The sequence below is a fragment of the Bufo bufo genome, chromosome 4 (assembly GCF_905171765.1).
Source record: "Bufo bufo chromosome 4, aBufBuf1.1, whole genome shotgun sequence".
NCBI lineage: Eukaryota > Metazoa > Chordata > Amphibia > Anura > Bufonidae > Bufo > Bufo bufo.
The window spans coordinates 334,494,990-334,515,778 of record NC_053392.1 but is presented as its reverse complement, the minus strand read 5'-3'; the positions used below and the strand labels follow the sequence as shown (position 1 = coordinate 334,515,778).

General features: G+C 46.7%; 1 protein-coding gene across 1 annotated transcript in view; it reads left to right on the top strand.

The window, feature by feature from the left end:
* Positions 1–20,789, top strand: part of SEC63 (SEC63 homolog, protein translocation regulator) — a 71,234-nt gene that overhangs the window by 31,095 nt on the left and 19,350 nt on the right. Inside the window, exons 13-17 of the mRNA XM_040428844.1 lie at positions 4,142–4,289; positions 5,069–5,151; positions 5,357–5,416; positions 11,663–11,839; positions 13,690–13,839. Of these exons, the coding sequence (XP_040284778.1) occupies positions 4,142–4,289; positions 5,069–5,151; positions 5,357–5,416; positions 11,663–11,839; positions 13,690–13,839 (618 nt within the window). The remainder of the gene's footprint in view (positions 1–4,141; positions 4,290–5,068; positions 5,152–5,356; positions 5,417–11,662; positions 11,840–13,689; positions 13,840–20,789) is intronic.

Here is a 20,789-nt window from a genome sequence, read left to right as displayed (position 1 = left end):
GCCAGGTGGTTGTTGGCCTTTGTGCTAGGGTTGCTCTTGCCATCTCTATAAGGTACTACGGTATGCTGCACTTCGCGTTACCCCATGTTATAGAGGAGTACTCGCGTTGTTTCCTATTACAGAGTGGCCCATTCCTGGTGGAGTACAAGGATCTCCACTGGATCTTCTACCTTGTTGGGGCACGTAGCTGGTGAGCATCGGCCGCTGCAGCAGTTTTCGGTCATCGCTGGATGTCCTCCGCCACATGGAATCCTTCTGGGGTCATCGGCATTTATCGTCGCTGGACGTCCTCCCTGACGGGTCAGGGACAGGACCACTGAGCGCCACACACCTGCCTGGTAGGTATTTTTTCAGCTGATTGCTCTGGCATCGGACAGGGTCCCGTAGTTCCTTCTGGGTCCAGGTGTTCTCGGTATTCCCTTATATTCTCTGCTTAGTTGTACTACATGTCAGAGGGGCAGTCCCCTTGGACCTTGCCGTCGTTTGCACCTGTCAGGTACTTTCTCCCCCCTGGGAGTTTTCAGTACGCCGGTCGCAGCTGGTTTCTACATTTCTGTGTAGTCTCACCCGGCTTTTTCATGGCGACTTCTGCATTCCTTATGCATATGGATGTCTGTCAATTTAGTGGTACATCCAGAGCTGCTGTACTTGCCCTCTTCTGGACAATGTATACAGTTTGCTAGTCACTGTTCTTGGAATGGCTAGTTGTCCATGGCCAATGTCCCTTCCCCTATGGTAGTTTCATTTCTCCTTTCCTGGATATTCTGGCTTGCGTTGTCTTCTGGTGGTTCAGCTCCTGGTTCCTTGTGAGCCCATTCCGGGTACTCCTTTCTGGAGTCCCTGTCCCCGTTCATTTGACCACTCAGGTTCTGCATGACAATCGTTTTTTTGGGGGGTCGTGGACTGGGTTGATTGTTCCCTTTTTGGGTTCCAATAGCCTTGTGGTCTTCTTGGGATTCGTGTCTCTTTTCCCATCCTCCCACATCAAGTACCTGGTATTGAGTGGTTTAGCTCTACGGTTTGCAATTCCGCCGTATGGTCTCCTTCGGGAGGGACCTCCTCCTGTTGTAGAACCTTTCCTCCTTAGGCTGTTGGAGTACTCTCCTACTTCCATGCCTTTCAGTCCAGTGTGTCCTGCTGAGATTTCCTGGGCCTGTATCTGGTTCCTTTTTTCCCTGATGCTTCACATGCCCAGAGTTTCCTCTGGTCTTACGCTTCACAGTGATATCTTGTTTTCAGAGGCTCGAGCCTCGTCTCCTGTTTTTGGGACGCAGGTCTTACTCTTTTTTCCTGGCTTTTACCTACAACCCCCTCCTTCTCCAAGGGTTGGCGGTTTCCTCTAGCAGCCTTGGGTTTTCGCCTTTTAAATAGGGCGCTTAACTTCATCACCTGCCTTGCGGTGAGGGGAGACCTGCTCCCTTCACATGAGAGCTTTGCTATGGCTTCACTCACTCGTTTGGCTTCCAGTACTTCCTTGTTTCCTTTCTCCCCTGGCCTTTCAGGGGTTGGCCACAGTTTTTTTTCGCTCTTTGGGTCTGAGACAATTTAGAGCGTTCGGTAGTCCCAACACGCGGTGCTGTCCTAATTTTTTCTCCAGCCCTTGGCTGAGCTCAGTGCTCCCTTTTGCCGCCTTCTTGCATTTGGGATTTTCTTCCAGGCATTTTTCCTGGGGTGCCGGCAGTCTTCACTGCTTCTTCCTTGAGGTTTCTTCCTGGTTATGGAACCTCTTGCCCATTCCATGTTTTCTCCTGTTGGGTCACATGGTTCTCCTGCACCTGTATACCCAACCGGTGGCATGGCTGTTCTTTTCCCACCCTCGGGGACTGCTTTTGGACGTCCCATGGTGCTGTGTCCCCCAATGCCATGCACGAGAAAATTGGATTTTTTGTACTCGCCGTAAAATCCTTTTCTTGTAGTAGGCATTGGGGGACACAGATCCCACCCTATGTTTTTACTTCCGATTTTCCGGGCTGGTCTCTTGATCTTTCCCGGTACGGGAGTTGTTGGTTCCTTGCTTTTTTTCTCGCTCCTACTGCTTTTGGTACAAACTGAATAGCCTTGTGCCTGTGGAGAGGGTATAGCCCAACGGGGAGGAGCCCACACCTTTTGTGTCTAGTGCCTCCTAGTGGGAGTTGGACATATACCCATGGTGCTGTGTCCCCCAATGCCTACTACGAGAAAAGGATTTTACGGTGAGTACAAAAAATCCAATTTTTTCCACTTTAATTTTGAGTGTGACTCCAAATCCAGACCTCCATGGGTTGAAAAATTTGATTTCCATTTTTTTATTTTTGTGTGATTTTGTTGTTAGCACATTCAACTATGTAAAGAACAAAGTATTTCAGAAGAATATTTAATTAACTCAGATCTAGGATGTGTTATTTTTGTGTTCCCTTTATTTTTTTGAGCAGTGTAGTAACAGCAAATACAATGATTCCATTCAAAAGAGGGTTTGACATTCATCTCATGGCTAACGACATTGAGAGTTGTCATTTACATAGGGATGAATAATGTTCAGTTGATGTGGAGAAATTATCAGGCATTAGGAAAGTATTCCCCCTCCTCAGTCCCCTACATTATACTGCTTATTGTTAGGCTGCACCTACCGCTTGCTGCTGATGGAGGTGTAGTAGCACTCTTAGGGTCAATTCACACAACTGTATTTCTGGGTCCCCATTCGTTCCGCAATTTTGCGGAGCAGCTGTGAACTTATTCATTTCAATGGGGCCGCAAAAGATGCGGACAGCACACTGTGTGCTGTCCGCATCCGTAGTTCTGTTTCCCGGCCCTGCAAAAAAGAGCTTGTCCTATTCCTGTCTGCAATTGCTGACAAGAATAGGCATTTCTATCATAGTGCACATGTCCGGTACGCAGAACACTTTAGGCCCCTTGCAGACGAGCGTTTCTCCCGCAGCCAGTGTTATCCAGTACATTCCAGAACTGTAAGGGTTTCATAGCATCATAAATCAATATAATGCTGTGTGACTCCCAGCAGCGATGGGGGGGTCAGGCCGGGTGCTGCGATGTGAATTAGCTGCAGAAGGAACGCTCGTCTGCAAGGGGCCTTATGGTCCTGTGAATGGACCCTTAGGCTTGAGAAGCTTTTAACTTAAAAATGAGTTTTTCAGGAATAATTAACTATTAGGCTTCATGCACACAACAGTACTTTTCATCCATCTGCATTTTTGCAGATAGCACGCAGATCAATTCATTTCCATGGGGTCATGCAGACATCTCTTTGTACTGGAGTGAAAAAAAAAAAAATGCAGAATGCACATTGAAGGAATCCGTGTTTTGTGGACCGAAACACAGAGATGGTTGTGTGCATGAGGTCTTAACTGAACACCCCTAGCCTGCTTCACCTGCTAAAAGATTTATACTTGCCTGCTCTCTGCCATTCTGGTCCTGTGCACTGGCTCCCGTTACTCCATCTTCCGGTCACCCGCTTGTTTTCATTCAGCTGGGTGTGGACGTGAACTCATGTGCAGCTGCGGCCAGAACCGGAGAGGAAGGGAGCAGGTAAGTATGAATCAGCAGGTGATGCATGTTAAGGACCGGGTTCTCCAGCTTTTATCTGTGATGGCTTATCCTTATGATTGTTTGGTTGTAGCTCCATCACCAGAAGTCATTGCCGATACTACGCAGCATCATCAAGTGAGTAGTGGATGAAGCTTGTTGCTACAGCACTGATCCAATTAAAGTGAATGGAATCAGCATTGCAGTAATTTCCTCTGTCCATTAGACAGTTGTAGTTCTGGTGTCAATGTCCAGCTCTGGAGCTACACCGAAACATCTGATTGGGGGGATGAAGGGTGTCAGACCTCCACCGATAAGTTAGTGATTGCCTATCATGAGGATAGGCCATCACTTAATAAAAGCTGGACAATCCTGGGCTGCACTCCAAAGGAATAAAATGAAAATTCAACCTTTTATTCACCCATGTGGAACAAGCGACGTTTCGGCTCTGCAATAGAGCCTTTCTCTCGGCTCTATTGCAGTGCTGAAACATCGCTTGTTCAACATGGGTGAATAAAAGGTTTAATTTTCATTTTATTCCTTTGGAGTGCTGGCCGTTCTTTCTGATTGTTTATATTTGGGTCGTGCATTATGCAGAATATGTAACTTTTCATTTAATTCATAGTTTAAAATCAAGACCATTCGGGACCTGGTCAGTATGAAAGAGTCAGATCGTCGTCTACTGTTCAGCTTTCTTGAGGACAGCAGCTATGAGGAGTTGGTGGCAGTTCTTGGTAGTTTTCCAAATATCACAATGGAGGTAAAACCTCATGGTACGTGGGACTTGGTGTTCTTTTATGGTTTCTGAGCCTCCTATTTTAATAGCAAATTTACCAATTTGGTCTGGATGGATAGTATTAGGTTTCTGTGTGTTATATCACTAAATGAATGCTATTTTCCAAAGCATTACTTGCTTTAACCTCAGAGACGTTTTCTATGTCCTGGTTACAAGGCTGTTTGGTTTGTTACAATGTGTTGGTTTGGTCAATCATCTGTGTGTTAAATAAAGCAGCAATTCCAATCCTGTCCTAAACTCCACGCAGAAAATCCTTACCTATATTTGTAACAAGCCCAGCCTTTGTGTGAGCAAGCCAGGATCAGGAAAGGTTTTCTGCCTCTAAGGCCTTATTCACATGTCCGCAATTTCGTTCCGCATTTTGCGGAACGGAATTGCGGACCCATTCATTTCTATGGGGCCGCACGATGTGCTGCCCGGATACGGAATTGCGGACCCACACTTCCGGGTCCGCAATTCAGTTCCCCCAAAAAATAGAACATGTCCTATTCTTGCCCGTAATTGTGGACAAGAATAGGCATATTCTATTAGCGCCGGCGATGTGCGGTCCGCAAAATGCGGAACGTGTGAATGGAACCTAAATGTATCAGAACTGCTGTTGACAACCAATCGGATGCCACCTCTTATTTTGCAGAGGTCCATTGGAAAGTAAAAGCAGCAATCTGGTTTTTGTAGGTGCTTACTCTACTTTTGCTTTGTACCAGATATGATACATCTTCCCTAAAATGATGTTCTCCTTGTGATTCTTTGTTGCAGTTCTAGATGATGAAGACAGTAACAACATTACAGTAGGCTCCCTCGTCACTGTTCTTGTCACCCTTAAAAGACAAACAATGGCGGTAAGTATGAAAACTAATCGTAAAAATATCCTAAACCAATAACAGAATCTGCAAATTCATTCTTAATAATTGATTCTTTTTTTTGGATTATTTGCTCAAATATTAAGTTGACTATTTATACTAATGAGACAGAAATAAATTTCAACTGTGTAGTTTTACATGTTATAGCTTTTAATAGGAATTTTGTATTTTTTTCACAACTTAGGAAGTGTTTGAGAAGGAACAGTCGGCTTGCTCTGCTGAAGACCAGCCAGTTGAAGAAGGGGTATGTATAGCGCTGTATGTGCCCCATTCTCACGTGTGTTTGTAGATTATGAAAAGGATGATGGGGAGAGTTGGTCTTGGTGTACCGGTGCAGTTGGAAGCTGCCTCAAATGGTAATAACTAAAAGCTTTGCTATAACTAGAGCTTATACCTACTTCCTATGGGCCAATATCCTTAGCCTTGAAAGGGTACCAACAGCTTTGGTAATGTTAAACCAGGAACTGGTACATTGGAACATGAGCTGTCATGCAGTAATGCAACTAGTTTACTTGACTATTGTGGAATAAAGTGGTAATTTGATGGCAAGTACATTGTATTTTCTGCAAATGTTAATTGCTAACGTTCTGCTAATTGGTTGGGTTAATACTAAAATTCTGCTAATTGGTTGGGGCTCCCAGGGTTCCATACATGTGATCTTGATTGTATCTGGTTGGTATTCATGTAACCTCTCCAAAAAAACTTTCTGTGAAATTTTAGTTGCTTGTCTGAGAGGTTTCCCTGTACTTTTCTCATATCTGTGGCCACCAAGTTAAAGAGGTTTTTGGAGACTAGGAACCCCTTTTGATCTGGCCCGGCAGGGTGCAGGGATTATAAAAGGATCAGTTGTCACTGGCGCTCCAGTTCCAGCACAGTGCACTGCCTTATCCTCTGTTTCCAGTCCCCGCCAGTTAGAACCAACCAATACCTCAGATAATTGCAAACATAAATAAAGGGGGCCTAGATTGTCATGATCCAACTCCTACAACAGAACTAACTAGAAGCCCCTAATAAATAAATAATTTGTTATATATATATATATATATATATATATATATATAACAAATTATTTATTTATTAGGGGCTTCTAGTTAGTTCTGTTGTAGGAGTTGGATCCAGCCCCCGCCAGACCAGAAGTGTGATGTGCTGTCTAGACACACGTCACTGCTGTCAGCCAGTTAATGGCTTCAGCAGTGACAGTGTTCACATGCTGTGCTTGCACCTTGCCTGGCCATATCAAAAGGGGTTCCTGACTCGGAGAAGCCCTTTAAGGAGTGGGGTAAAAGAGGGTAATGTAAAATTAATGTCTTCCCTCAACTTACAATAATATTTGGTTCCAGAGTGACAATTGAGGGTTTAAAATATTGCAATTTAAAGGGAATCTGTCACCTATTTTGATCCTATTAAACCGTTAACCCCTTAAAGAGGATCTTTCACCTTGAAAAACATTGTGAACTAAGTATGCTGCCATGGAGAGCGGTGCCCGGGGATCTCACTGCACTTACTATTATCCCCGGGCGCCACTCCGTTCTCCCGTTATGCCCTCCGGTATCTTCTCTCACTAAGTTATAGTAGGCGGTGTCTGCCCTTGTCCTGTGGGCGTCTCCTTCTCCTAGGCTGTAGCGCTGGCCAATCGCAGCGCACAGCTCACAGCCTGGTAGAAAAAAACCTCCCAGGCTGTGAGCTGTGCGCTGCGATTGGCCAGCGCTGCAGCCTAGGAGGGAGAGACGCCCACAGGACAAGGGAAGACACCGCCTACTATAACTTAGTGAGTAAAGATACCGGAGGGGATAATGGGAGAACGGAGCGGCGCCCGGGGATAATAGTAAGTGCAGTGAGATCCCCGGGCGCCGCTCTCCATGGCAGCATACTTAGTTCACAATGTTTTTCAAGGTGAAAGGTCCTCTTTAAGGACACAGCCTTTTTACACCTTAGGACCAGGCCATTTTTTGCAAATCTGACCAGAGTCCCTTTAAGTGCTGATAACTTTAAAACGCTTTGACTTATCCAGGCCGTTCTGAGATTGTTTTTTCGTCACATATTGTACTTCATGACACTGGTAAAATGAAGTCAAAAAAATTATTTTTTTTGCACCAAAAAATACCTAATTTAACAAAAATTTGGAAAAATTTGCAAATTTCAAAGTTTCAGTTTCTTTACTTCTGTAATACATAGTAATACCCCCAAAAATTGTGATGACTTTACATTCCCCATATGTCTACTTCATGTTTGAATTGTTTTGGGAATGATATTTAATTTTTTGGGGATGTTATAAGGCTTAGAAGTTTAGAAGCAAATCTTGAAATTTTTCAGAAATTTACAAAAACTAAATTTTTAGGGACCAGTTCAGGTCTGTAGTCACTTTGCGAGGCTTACATAATAGAAACCACCCAAAAGTGACCCCATCTAAGAAACTACACCCCTCAAGGTATTCAAAACTGATTTTACATACGTCGTTAACCCTTTAGGTGTTGCACAAGAGTTATTGGCAAATGGCGATGAAATTTGAGAATTTCATTTTTTTGCCTAATTTTCCATTTTAACCCATTTTTTCCACTAACAAAGCAAGGGTTAACAGCCAAACAAGACTGTATCTTTATTGCCATGACTCTGCTGTTTACAGAAACACCCCATATGTGGCCGTAAACTACTGTACGGCCACACAGCGGGGCGTAGAGTGAAAGGTGCGCCGTTTGGTTTTTGGAGGGCTGATTTTGCTGGACTGTTTTTTTGACACCATGTCCCATTTGAAGCCCCCCTGATGCACCCCTAGAGTAGAAACTCCATAAAAGTGACCCGATCTAAGAAACTACACCCCTCAAGGTATTCAAAACTGATTTTACAAACTTTGTTAACCCTTTAGGTGTTGCACAAGATTTAATGGAAAATAGAGATACAATTTCAAAATGTCACTTTTTTGGCAGATTTTCCATTTTAATATTTTTTTTCCAGTTACAAAGCAAGGGTTAACAGCCAAACAAAACTCATTATTTATGGCCCTAATTCTGTAGTTTACAGAAACACCCCATATGTGGTCGTAAACTGCTGTACGGGCACACGGCAGGGCGCAGAAGGAAAGGAATGCCATACAGTTTTTGGAAGGCAGGTTTTGCTGGACTGTTTTTTTTTACACCATGTCCCATTTGAAGCCCCCCTGATGCACCCCTAGAGTAGAAACTCCAAAAAAGTGACCCCATTTTAGAAACTACGGGATAGGTTGGCAGTATTGTTGGTACTAGTTTAGGGTACATATGATTTTTGGTTGCTCTATATTACACTTTTTGTGCGGCAAGGTAACAAGAAATAGCTTTTTTGGCACCGTTTTTTTTTTTGTTATTCACAACATTCATCTGACAGGTTAGATCATGTGGTAATTTTATAGAGCAGGTTGTCACGGACGCGGCGATACCTAATATGTATACAATTTTTTTTATTTATGTAAGTTTTACACAATGATTTCATTTTTAAAACAAAAAAAATGTTTTAGTGTCTCCATAGTCTAAGAGCCATAGTTTTTTCAGTTTTTGGGTGATTATCTTAAGTAGGGTCTCATTTTTTGCGGTATGAGATGACTGTTTGATTGGCATCTATTTTGGGGTGCATATGACTTTTTTATTGCTTGCTATTACACTTTTTTTGACGTAAGATGACAAAAAATGGCTTTTTTTACACCGTTTTTATTTTTTTACGGTGGTCATCTGAGGGGTTACCTAATATGTATACTTTTTTTTATTTATGTAAGTTTTACACAATGATTTCATTTTTGAAACAAAAAAAATCATGTTTTAGTGTTTCCATAGTCTGAGAGCCATAGTTTTTTCAGTTTTTGGGCGATTATCTTGGGTAGGGTATGATTTTTGCGGGATGAGATGACGGTTTGATTGGTACTATTTTGGCGTACATGCGACTTTTTTGATCACTTTTATTACCTTTTTTGGGAAGTAAGGTGGGCAAAATTTCAATTTCATCCTAGTTTTTTATTTTTTATTTTTATGGCGTTCACCGTTCGGGTAAAGTAACATGACTGTTTTATAGATCAGGTCGTTACGGACGCGGCGATACCAAACATGTGTAGGGAATTTTATTTTTTTCATTTTTAATCAGTGATAAATGTGTTTTTTGATTTTTACTTTTTTTTCACTTTTATTCACTTTTTTTTTGACCCAGACCCACTTGGTTCTTGAAGATCCAGTGGGTCTGATGTCTGTATAATACAGTACAGTACAATATATATTGTACTGCACTGTATTTTACTTACACTGAACAGATCTATGCCTTTTAGCACAGATCTGTTCAGCACCATGGACAGCAGGATGCCTGAGAGGCGTCCTGTTGCCATGGGAACCTTCACCGTCTGCTCAGTACTGGTCAGAACTGCGCAGACGGGGAAGGGTAAGGAGGGGATCTGTCTGGGGGCTCTCTCCCTCCCCATCGGGGGGCTGCAAAGGCACAGCAGCCCCCCCATGGGAGAGGGAGGGAGCTCCCTGCGCTGTTAACCTTTTCCATACAGCGGTCCGTACGGACCGCTGTATGGAAAGGGTTAAACGGCTGACATCGCATCGCAGATGTCAGCCGTTTATACCAGGGTGCCAGCAATGTGCTGGCACCCTGGTATACCCACTAGAAGCCAACGATTATACAAGGGGAGGCGGGCGGGGGATCGCGATCCCGCCTGCCGCACCGCCCGCAACCCTCCCCCTGCACCTCCCACCACCATAAAATCATTCGGGGGTGCAGGGGGGGGTGAATAAAACGTTATTTTAGGCATATAAAGTTTCTGATCCCCGCGGTCAGGGACCGCGGGGATCAGAAAATGCAGAAATCGCAGCAAACCGCAGGTCTGAATTGACCTGCGGTTTGCCGCGATCGCCGACATGGGGGGGGTCACGGGACCCCCCCCGCGCATTTAGCCTAGGTGCCTGCTCAATGATTTGAGCAGGCACCGGGTTCCGATCACTGCCAGCCGCACGGCAGTGATCGAAAATATGTACGCCCTGTGTCCTTAAGTACCAGGGCACAAGGGCGTACCTGTACGCCCTATGTCCTTAAGAGGTTAAAATAGCCATGTGCAATAAAGTACCTTCTTACCTACATGTGTCTTCTTTCTTTTATTCAACTTTTCATTCTTATAAAAAAGCGATTTTTCTGATATGTAAATGAGGTTCCATGGTGCCCAGAGGGGCGTTATTACTCTGCTCTGGTGCCCAGTAACGCCCCTCTTTAGTGCCCAGCCGGCCTTTCTTCCAAGCCCAGCACGCCACCTCATAAATAAATGTCCTCCCACATACTGGCCGAAGGGCGCCGCCCCCTCCCCACCACGTCATTTAATTTAATTCATTGCACCATCGTGCTTCCTCCTCTCTTGGCCTACGGCGCCGCCCCCTTCCAATTACGTCATTTAATTTATTCACTTCATCAGCATTCCTTCCTCCTCTCTTGGCCTACGGTGCCGCCCCCTCCCATTACTTCACATGTATTCATAGCACCGGCCCTCCCTTCCTCCTCTCCTGTCTCAGAGGCAACAGCTCTCGGATTATGTCACTGGGCTCGCGCATGCCCAGTGACAATATTGAGGCTGTTGCCCTCTGGAACAGGAGAATCGTGCAGGCGCAGGCACTCACCGATACTGCGCCTGCGCGGGATTTCTGAGGACAGGAGAGGAGGAAGGGAGGGCCGGTGCTATGAATACATGTGAAGTAATGGGAGGAGGCGGCACCGTAGGCCAAGAGAGGAGGAAGGAACGCCCGATGAAGTGAATAAATTAAATGACGTAATTGGAAGGGGGCGGCGCCGTAGGCTAAGAGAGGAGGAAGAGAGTATGTGGGAGGACATTTATTTATGAGGAGGCGTGCTGGGCTTGGAAGAAAGGCCAGCTGGGCACTAAAGAGGGGTGTTACTGGGCACCAGAGCAGAGTAATAACGCCCCTCTGGGCACCTTGGAATCTCATTTACATATCAGAAAAATCGCTTTTTTATAAGAATGAAAAGTTGAATAAAAGAAAGAAGACACATGTAGGTAAGAAGGTACTTTATTGCACATGGCTATTTTAACGGTTTAATAGGGTCAAAATAGGAGACAGATTCCCTTTGAAGGCTATGTACACCTGCCTGTCTTCACCTAAAGCAGAATATCCACCCTGATGAGGGCAATCCCACTGTCTTCTTAGCTAGCCCTCATGCACCCTAGTCTCATTGGGGTCTAGATGCCAAAAGATGTGGGGTCGCTTGGCTGGAAACTAACAGTTGTGGCATCGCCTACATAAAGCAGAACAACAAAAAGAAGAGTACTGTTAGGGGCCAATTTCCTAGCTGATTATATAGCAGAAAAGTGTTGGTCCGCCTCTCAACTAGTCAAAATTTATTATATCCAATTCATGTTCTTTTTTTTCACGGAAAAGAAACTTGCAGCATGAAATAAAGTAGTGCAAGTATGACCACAGTGGAATAAGTCTACTGGACAGGGATTTATCATGCTTTGTTTTATTTGCAGCAAGGGGAAAGCGGCAAAGTAAAGAGCAAAGGCTGGCAGCAAAAAAATAAAACTACAAAGAAATCTTCCAAATCAAAGAAGAAGAAACCACTGAAAAAGAAGCCTCCTCCTCCTCCTCCACCTTCATCACAGCAGAAACAAGGAAAGGCGAAGCAAGCCAATGATACGAGTGCAAATGTGAGAATTTCCATCTTTGTCATTTCTTGCTTTGTACCTATGGCTATCTTTACATCGTACGTGTATCTAAGGCTACATTTAGGCCTTTCGGTAGTCTGTTCTGGCAGAGAAGCAGACCATCGGAATTGCCGTATCTAGCTGAACACAGCCGGATCATCATTGACTATAATGGGGATCCGGCGGGTTTTCTGTGTAAATGTCAGCTTTCCACAGGACCGATACTGCTGCATGCAGCGTTATTCGGCCAGCAGAAAGCCAGCATTTGTCAGATCCCATTATAGTTATTGGGGATCTTGCAATGACAGATCCCCTTAGTCTGGTCCTCTACCGGTACAGACTACTTGAATGCCTAAACGGAGTTGTGAATGTAGCCTTACAGTCATGGAATGGATTATTGGACTTTAAAGGGGTTGTCTCATCATGGACAATGGGACCCGCATCTATATTGAGAACGGATGCGCAGCCGCCCTCCATTCATTTTCTATGGGGCCGGTGAAAATAGCCCCATAGAAATTATTGGGAGTGGGGGCCGCGCATGCGCGGTACGCTACTATGGGGAGCAGGCTTGGGGGTGGCCGGACCGGAGTTCTCTATATAGGGGCTCCATTCTCTATATAGGTGCGGGTCCCAGTTGTGGCCCTGCACCTATAGGACATTCGGGGCATATCCTAGCCATATGCCCCCATTGTCTATGATGAGACAACCCCTTTAAGATCTTTACAGTGTTTTTATAGTGGGATAAAACTTTCTAGTAGTGCGAACAGAGTAAATCCACCCACACCGTGTTTATATATGGATGCAGACATATATTCTGTATGTATATGTTTTATCTCTTAAATTGCACCAACGTTGAGGTTAAGAAGTGTATGAACCTAAGCATTACTGCTGTGTTTATATGTAGCAGTGCTCAGATCAGTGGGCGCCATAGGAAAGGAATTCTTTTTATGTTGCAAAGCCCTCTTTCTTCATGGAATGGAAAGTAAACCCCTTTTAACCGTTCCGCTGCATAACATTGTCTACACTTTTGACATACAACTTGTATACTCATGGCTACATTCATGCAGTTTGTGTAAAAGAATGCATAGTCGTGTCCATACATGCCACTTATGTCAGCGTTCACATATTTTCACAGACTTATCAAAAGTGACAAAAAAATGGCCTCAAACGACAAATTGTCTGATTAGGGCATTCCCAACCCTTTAGTAGAAAAAGGCATCTCCCCTTTAAATGTGGCAGAAATCACATATGCTGTCTGGTGGGCTGGGGCTGTGATTTTATAATGAAAAAGTTTTATGTAGTATTTTATTATTTACATAAAATGTTATTACTTTAAGATCCACAATTATATTGGAACCAAAGGTGTTGTCCCATCTGTCCATTTCCATGGCAAGATCTGACTCCAGTCGACCACACTTACAGAAACAGCTGAGTGGGCTGGGGCTCCACTGTTTTTGCAAGTCCCATTGTGGTGAATGGGGGCTATGCAAACAGCGTAGCAGAACAAGCGAACTCTTGGAGTTACGAAAGCATCGTAGCTTGGTCTGCTATGCTGTTTGCATAGCCCCCATTCACCACAATGGGACTTACGGAAAGAGCAAAGTAGAACCTTTGTGAAAAGTCTTGATTACAATTCTAATAGCACATTGCAGCTCCAATGCAGATGTATCTACCACTTACACACAAAGCCCATGGATGGTCTGACCCTGCAGTCATGTACTTTATTCCATCAGACCACCACGTCTTGATAATGTACAGAAAAGGTCTTTTGTGTAGGAGATTCCCTTCAGTTGCAAAGCTGTAATTTCTTCAAGATAATTGTACAATTCATTATAATTTCACTATTTTATTAGGATGTTGCATCGAAAGAGGAAGAGGATGATGTTTCTGACAAAGGTAGCGATTCTGAAGACGAAGATACTAATAGGGATTCCCAGAGTGATGGGAGTGACAAGGATTCCGACAGGGAGAATGATGACAAGCAAGGCAAAGACGATGAAGCGGTAAGATTTGTTAGGCCATTCCATCCTGTATTGCATAATGTAACCCTTCTCCATTAGGTCCAGCTTGGCTCTTGTATTTGGAGGCCTCCAGGTATCCAATAAAAAAAAAAAGTTATTTCACGCTGTATGTAGTTAGACCTACATAAATGATGCACCTAAATATCTGTTAATAGTAGCAGATCACATGAAATAAATATATGCAGGTTGGCTTAAAATTAAAGGGGTTGTCTCACTTCGGCCAGAAGCATTTATCATGTAGAGAAAGTTAATACAAATCACTAATGTATTGTTATTATCCATATTGCCTCCTTTGCTGGTTGGATTCTTTCTCCATCACATTATACACTGCTCGTTTCCATGGTTATGGCCACCCTGCAATCCAGCAGTGGTGGTCGTGCTTGCACACTATAGGAAAAAACATCGACCTCTCTGGTGGCTGGCACTCTGGGAGCGCTCATAGGCTGGTGCTTTTTTTCCTATAGTGTGCAAGCACGAGCACCACTGTTGGATTGCAGGGTGGCTGTAACCATGGAAACAAGTAATGTGATGGGAAAAATAAATCTAGCCAGCAAAGGAAGCAATATGGACAATCACAATACATTAGTAAGTGCCTTGTAGTAACTTTCTCTACATGATAAATGCCATTTCTTGCCCATATTCATTGGGGGACACAGAGACCATGGGTATAGCTATGTCCTCTAGGAGGCATTGACACTAGTAAAAGCTGTTAGCTCCTCCCCTGGCAGCTATACCCCCTCCAGCCTTGAGAGAGAGCTTCGGTTTTTTCTAGTGTCAATAGGAGGCAAGACCTCCCTGCTCTGCAGGGAAGCTCCTGAAGATTTTTTATTTTAGTTTATTTTTTTCCTTCTTTTTCAGATGGGAAAACAGTGGTCGTCTCGCCTCCCTGTTCTCCCGGGGTCGAGTTGCGGCAGTGCCGGTCACCCGCACTGCTGCCTCCCCCATAGAAGACAAGGTGGACCAGGGCAGCCTCGCTCCCCTGCATCCCGCCAGCCAAGGGGTCACCCATCCAAGCCCCCCTTTTCCAGCGTCCTGCCACTACGGTGCTAGTAGCTGAAGGGGTGACCCTGCTGGACCAGAGGAGGGGTGAAGATGGCGGCAGGAAAGAGAAGAGAGGTGAGTACACGGGACTAGGTGAGTATGTTAACCCTCCTGGCCCTCCCTCACTGTTGGTGGTAATAGTATTCAACAATCAGGTGCATACTTATGCCCTGAAGCCATTTCGAGGACCACCCTGTCTCCCTGAGGCCATCACCAGCTCCCCTCAAGCCATCAGCACCCCTCTTGTCATTCCCTTCACTCCTCTTGTTGTCCAAGAAGGGACATCGGCACATGGGGGGTTAATACGCCGTCTGGAGCGCACATGCAGAGAGGGGAGCGCAGGAGGCTCCCGCTCCCCTCCACCCTTCCGGAGTCGTTGGTTTGATAAGGGCCGGCGCCGTCCACTATTGCGGTACCTACTTCATTGCCACCCCCTTCGGGAGCGGACGCCGGTGGGGGTTAACTGCATACGTTCAGCCGGCACCGCATCGGTGCTCCGGCCACGATATTCTTTGCCCGACCCGCGGGGTGCAACCCCTGTCTGTTGCCGGGCAGGCGCATTCGCCTGCTGCTCTGTTCATGTGGCCGGCCGATGCAGTGCTAAAATGTGGAATCGGTGACGGATTATATTTTCAGCGGCAGGAGAGCTCTTGCGCTCTTACTCAAGTCCCTCTGTGCACCGGCCGACCGACTGCATCGGTGCGCTAATGCATAGTCCCGACCTCCCCCCGCTGCTGACCGGGAACATGCGTCGGTGGACACACAGGGAATGGAGCGAAAGAGGCTCTCCCCTATCTGTGATCCTCTGTTGTCAGGGCTCTTAGGGGGTTAATTACTTCCCTGACAGGAGTGGGGGGGGGGGGGGGAATCCTTCCCCCCCCCCCTCCCCCAGAAGCCGCTGGGCCCCGCCCTCTCCAGGACACCTTAACCCTTTCTGGCCGGCACCAGATTATTCTGAGGATTCTATCTCAGTACAGGTGACTTCAAGTTATATGGTTAACCCCTTCCTGCCTCTCTGCCCACTTGATGTTTGGCATCCAAGTTAAAAAAATAAATAAAATGAAAGTAAAAAAAAATAATATGCGCACTCATACGGGCCCCCCTCCGCCTCATCACCGCAGGACCACCCTGTCTGTGTGGTACCAGGCTGGGCCCGTGTCCTATATAGCGAACAAAGGAGGACATCTCATAGTTGCCAATCCCCCTCCTGGGTCGTTTGTTGATATTCCTCCACCTGCGCAGATCCAGGGAGGACGGCTGAAGTACTCGCAATCCACCCTCTGGGTCGCGTGGTTGATAGTTCTCCAGTGCACTCCAGTACAGGACCTCTGGATTCCCAATCCGTCCTCCGGGGCTGTTTGGTTGATAATTCTCCAGGGCACTCCAGTACAGGACCTTGGGATTCCCAATCCGTCCTCCGGGGCCGTTTGGTTGATAATTCGCCACCAGCGCAATCCGGTGCAGAACCTCTGGAAATTCCCATTCTACCCTCCGGGGTTGTCTGGTTGATAAAATCCGCCTGCGCCATCCAGCGCAGACCCTCTGGAAGTTCCCATTCCATCCTCAAGGGTCGCCTGGTTGATAATCCTCCACCTGCACGATCCAATGGTGGACCTCTGGATCTTCCCAATCACCCTCCCGGGTCGTTTGGTTGATAAGCACCGCCTGCGCACTCCAATGGTCGTTTAGTTGATATGCACTGCCTGCGCACTACAATGGTGGATTTCCGGACTTCCCAATCTCCCTCTGGGGTCGTTTGGTTGGTAAAGCACCGCCTGCGCAATCCGGTGAGTGAACCTCTAGAAGTTCCCATTCCACCCCCGGGTAGTTTGGTTGATAACTCCCACTGGCGAGCCTGCGACTGCCATGGACGAGATTCTGAGAGTTAAAGTATAACTGTCGTATTTTATATTTTTTTTTTTGGAGTATTGGATTGTGGGGATTAATATAACATTGGTGGCCCTATTTCAACTTTTCACTGTGAATTCAATTACCCCTTAATTCCACAGTTTTGTTCCCTGTACTGCCTACTTCTACCTGTGCTGAAAATAGGGTTGCTAGGCTTGGTCCTCCTTCTGTTGAAGGAGGGAGCAAGGTCAGATTACTGACAGCCAGGGACTGTAAGTAAATGATTAAAGCCAGGTCCTCCCCAGCAGCTGATAACAGTGCCTGGGCTGTGTGCACTTCTCCCTGTCCCTGCACTTGGCAGATGCTCCCTCACTCAGCAGAGCTGGAGAAGTAGAGTTGAAGCAGCGCAGACCAGGGAAGGGAGATCTGCCATCTGCTCAGTGTATAAATGAAAGCAACATGTGGTAAGAGGACCCCTTTGTGCTGCAGGAGATTAACCCTTTAGGGGAAGGGCTCTGGTTACTGACACTTTTGGGGGGCTATTGTTACTGGCTAGTGAGGGCAGGCGAGATTAGCCTCAGGGTGAGGGCAGTGGCGGCCATCTTAACTGAATAGTGAGATTGCAGTTTTATGAAGACTGGTTGCTAAGGGCTGAATCTTAGTAAATATGGGGTAAGTCAGTCTAATAGTAACTGATTCTGAAATATCATGTTATTAGTAACTACATATCTGAAAATTGAAATTAGGGTCCAAGTGTGACAGTTATCCTTTAAGACTGCACACAACGGGCCAGAGCAGGATATTTTCCTCCTCCGTCAGCTCCACACCCCCACCCTTCCTCCCTAGGGTCACGCTCAGTCGCACTCTCCCTGGAGAGGTTCGGTCTGAAGGGGGGCGATCAGTGGTTCGGTCTCTGCCGTGATTCCGGTGCGATCTTCCAAGATGGCGTCCGAGGTAGACAGCAGTACTTGTCATATGCATTACCCCCTTCCTTAGGCGGAGTATTTGCACTACTACTGGATGCAGTACTCCCTTGGATATTACCTCCATTGGGGTCTTACCGCACTGGAACTGTTTCAGTGCCGGCAGTAGGCGGTCCCCCTTTTGGTAGGTGGCGGAACTGCACCTACCACTGGCATTATCCCTGGTTCAGTTTTTATGTATGTCTTACCCCCTTACATAGGTGGGGTATTGATACGGGACTCTCCATATGCCTTGCCCTTTCTGAAAGAGGTGTACTCTCTCTACTTGGATTTGGTTCCTGCTCGATGCCTTACCGCATTGCCACCCTTCATAGTGTAGTATTTGCATTACCACTGAGTGCAGTGCTTGCCGCAAGCATTACCCCCTTTCATTGGTGGGATAATTGCAACATTGCCCCTTCCACAAGTGATCCACTACCGTGGGGAATGAGTACACATCTTGGATGTTGCACTTCAACTACGCCACGGCTAGATGCCTTAGCTTCTTCTACAAGTGGAGCGTAGCGAGTATCGTTACACGCTGGTGCCCTGTACTCTTCTTCTAATGGTATTTCGGTGCCGCCAGTGGATACTGTGGCTGTTTCCATGTTGTGTCCTTTTCCTTCAAGGCCGGTTTGGGGCATGAATATGACAATCTCTCTTCAGGGGGTTGCCCAGCGTCACTCATGTGTCCTAGCGTCCCCTATATCCATGGTCCTCCACTGTTCCAATATGTGTCTTCAACAATATGCAGTGCGTACACCATGGCACGTAATGTGATTACGTTCCAGCAAGTCGAGTGTTACACTGACTCTATATTCTCTATCCACCATTCCTGATGTGGGAAGTGGTTGTGCTGGCACTCTGGTTTGGCCTTGCAGCACGTTCAAAGTCGCTGCAGTGGGACATCCCCTCAGGTAGGGGTTCCACCCGGACGCTGGCTTGGCGGTTGTTCCTGTTCGACGCCCTTCCCAGGTGGAGTGTTTAAGGTTAGCTCTCCTTCCCTGAGGCAGTATGGTACCATGGCTTCTACCGGATTCCTCTAGTCTGCCCTCAGTTTCTGCTGGCGGGGCACGCTGCGGCTCCTACGGTACGGGGGTCCTGGAGTAGCCATTACATACTCTGGCTCCTCCTGCGCGGCTCCTTCGTCAGGTGACGGATTCTTCTAACGTCTAATTCGGTGGCGTACGCTGTATGGCCTCCTCTTTAGGCGGAGTATGGTGCCGCCACTGTCATCCGGTTGCTACTTCTGTGTAGTGCCAGTCTCAGATGGGGAATGGGCTTCGCCCTGCCCCCTTTTTCCTTCCATTTGTTCCTTCTCTGGCTCAGGGTTCACGGTCACTCCGCAAACCTTGGTAGCTCCTACGTTACTACTTCCCCTCATCTACGTTGATGCAGGGTATTGGTTTTGTGGTTCTTTTCTTCCAGTCTCATTCCGGACCGACTGTTGGGCTGTGACGTTTTCCATATTCTCCTTCTACAGTCCTCTGGCCCAACCGGGGCCCATAATAACCTTCCTTCAGGAAATGGCACTTACGGTTCCTCCGTACCGTCCTCTTCTACCGCCTTGGCATCTGAACTTGGTCTTTTCAGCGTTTTGGAATTCCCCCCCTTGAACCCTTGCGGGAGATGTCTCTCCGACTCTGGTCCTGGAATGTAGTTTTTTCTTGTGGCTATCACATCCATCAGATGGGTGTCCGGGTTGGGGCGCTCTCTTGCAGGGAACCTTCCTGGTTCTTCACAGGGATAAGCTGTTCTCCGGCCCGTTCATTCCTTCTCCCCACGGTGGTCTCTGATATCCATTTCAATGAAGAAATTGTCCTTCCATCACAGTGTCCCTCCCCTTCACACCCTAGGGAACGGGAGTTACACCATTTGGACGTTGTCAGGGCTCTGACGATTTATTTGCCAACCTCCAGTTTCTTCCCACGTACGGACTCCTCTTTTTTGTCATCCCGGAGGGTCTTCGCAAGACATTGGCAGCCTCCAGGGTGGCAATTGCACGTCTGCAATTGCTAGAGCATGCTGCACCCGGGGCAGGGTTCCGACCTTTGGTGTCACGGCTCACTCCACCAGAGCGGTGGGCGCTCTTGGGCTTGGGGGATTAAAGGTTCGGCCGCGCAGTTGGCAAGGCGGCTACTGTCCTCCTTACGCACATTCCCTAATTTTGCCAGGTGCATACTTATGCATCGACGGGCGCTGCCTTGGGCCGCATGGTCTTGCAGGCGGCAGTTCTTAGTTGCCTGCAGGGGCGCTTGTGTGTTTTTTTCTCCCTGTGGACTGCTCTTGGACGTCCCATGATCTCTGTGTCCCCCAATGAATATGGGCGAGAAAACTAGATTTTTGTAAAACTTGCCAGTAAAATCTCTTTCTCGCTCTTCATTGGGGGACACAGCACCCACCCAGTATTATTGTTCAGCCACGGTGGTGGCTGTTGCTGGTTCGGTTCTTGGTATTGTTGCTGTTGGTTTACTTGCTTCTCTCTCCTACTGCTTCTCACAAACTGAAGCTCTCTCTCCAGGCTGGAGGGGGTATAGCTGCCAGGGGAGGAGCTAACAGCTTTTACTAGTGTCAACTCCTCCTAGAGGACATGGCTATACCCATGGTCTCTGTGTCCCCCAATGAAGAGCGAGAAAGAGATTTTACTGGTAAGTTTTACAAAAATCTTGTTTTGCTGAAGTGAGTCAACCCCTTTAAAGTGGTTTTCCCAGAGTTTTTTTTATTTTTTTTTATTACTGATGACTTCTCTAGAAAGGTCATCAGTATCTGATCGTGGGGATCCAACAGCCGGGACCCCTGCTGATCAGCTGTTTGAGAAGGCACTGGCGCTTGCAGTAGCAGCTCAGCCTTCTCTCAGCTCACCTAGCTTAAAACCGTACATTAGCTTTGTTTGGTATCACAGCACAGACCCATTCACTTCACTGGAACTCATGAATAAGATGTCACATGGCCTTGGAAAAGCTTGAGAAGGCCACAACACTACTGCGAGCACCAGTGCCTTCTCAGCAGCTGGTTTACCAGGGCCCCTGGTGTTGGACCCCCAACAATCAGATAACGCTAACAATTGACAGACATGGACGT